Consider the following 392-nt stretch of genomic DNA (forward strand, 5'->3'; position numbering starts at 1 on the left):
GCATGGCTTTCCCAGCATGGCTTTCCCAGCATGGCTTTCCCAGCATGGCTTTCCCAGCATGGCTTTCCCAGCATGGTGGTTCTCCTTTTGCTCTTTATCCCCTTGCCCATGAATCCTAAAGTCCCATTTCTGTCTCCTTGCCTCCGGCAGCTTATTTACCAATCTGAACCAACTGGGGGCAGGACTCTCAGCCTCTTACATATAGATTCTCATGCAATTTGGGGAACCCAAATAACATAACGCAAGCATTAGTCCAAAACCACACTCAATGATTTTAACCTGCATTCTGCCACGTGATGGGTTACGCATGTGTAGGTACCATGCGTCAGTCTGTCTCCTCACACTTTCCCTGTGAATCTCCCCATTCCTGGCTCTCTCCCAGAATCCTTTCT

At 49.0% G+C, this 392-nt stretch overlaps 1 protein-coding gene across 1 annotated transcript in view; it reads left to right on the forward strand.

Annotated features, from left to right (window-relative positions):
• Positions 1-307: 307 nt before the first annotated feature.
• Positions 308-392, forward strand: part of Znf605 (zinc finger protein 605) — a 6,945-nt gene continuing 6,860 nt past the window's right edge. The window contains 1 exon segment of the mRNA XM_031391122.1: positions 308-315. Within this exon segment, the coding sequence (XP_031246982.1) occupies positions 308-315 (8 nt within the window).

Source organism: Mastomys coucha, unplaced genomic scaffold (assembly GCF_008632895.1).
Source record: "Mastomys coucha isolate ucsf_1 unplaced genomic scaffold, UCSF_Mcou_1 pScaffold22, whole genome shotgun sequence".
Classification (NCBI taxonomy): Eukaryota; Metazoa; Chordata; class Mammalia; order Rodentia; family Muridae; genus Mastomys; species Mastomys coucha.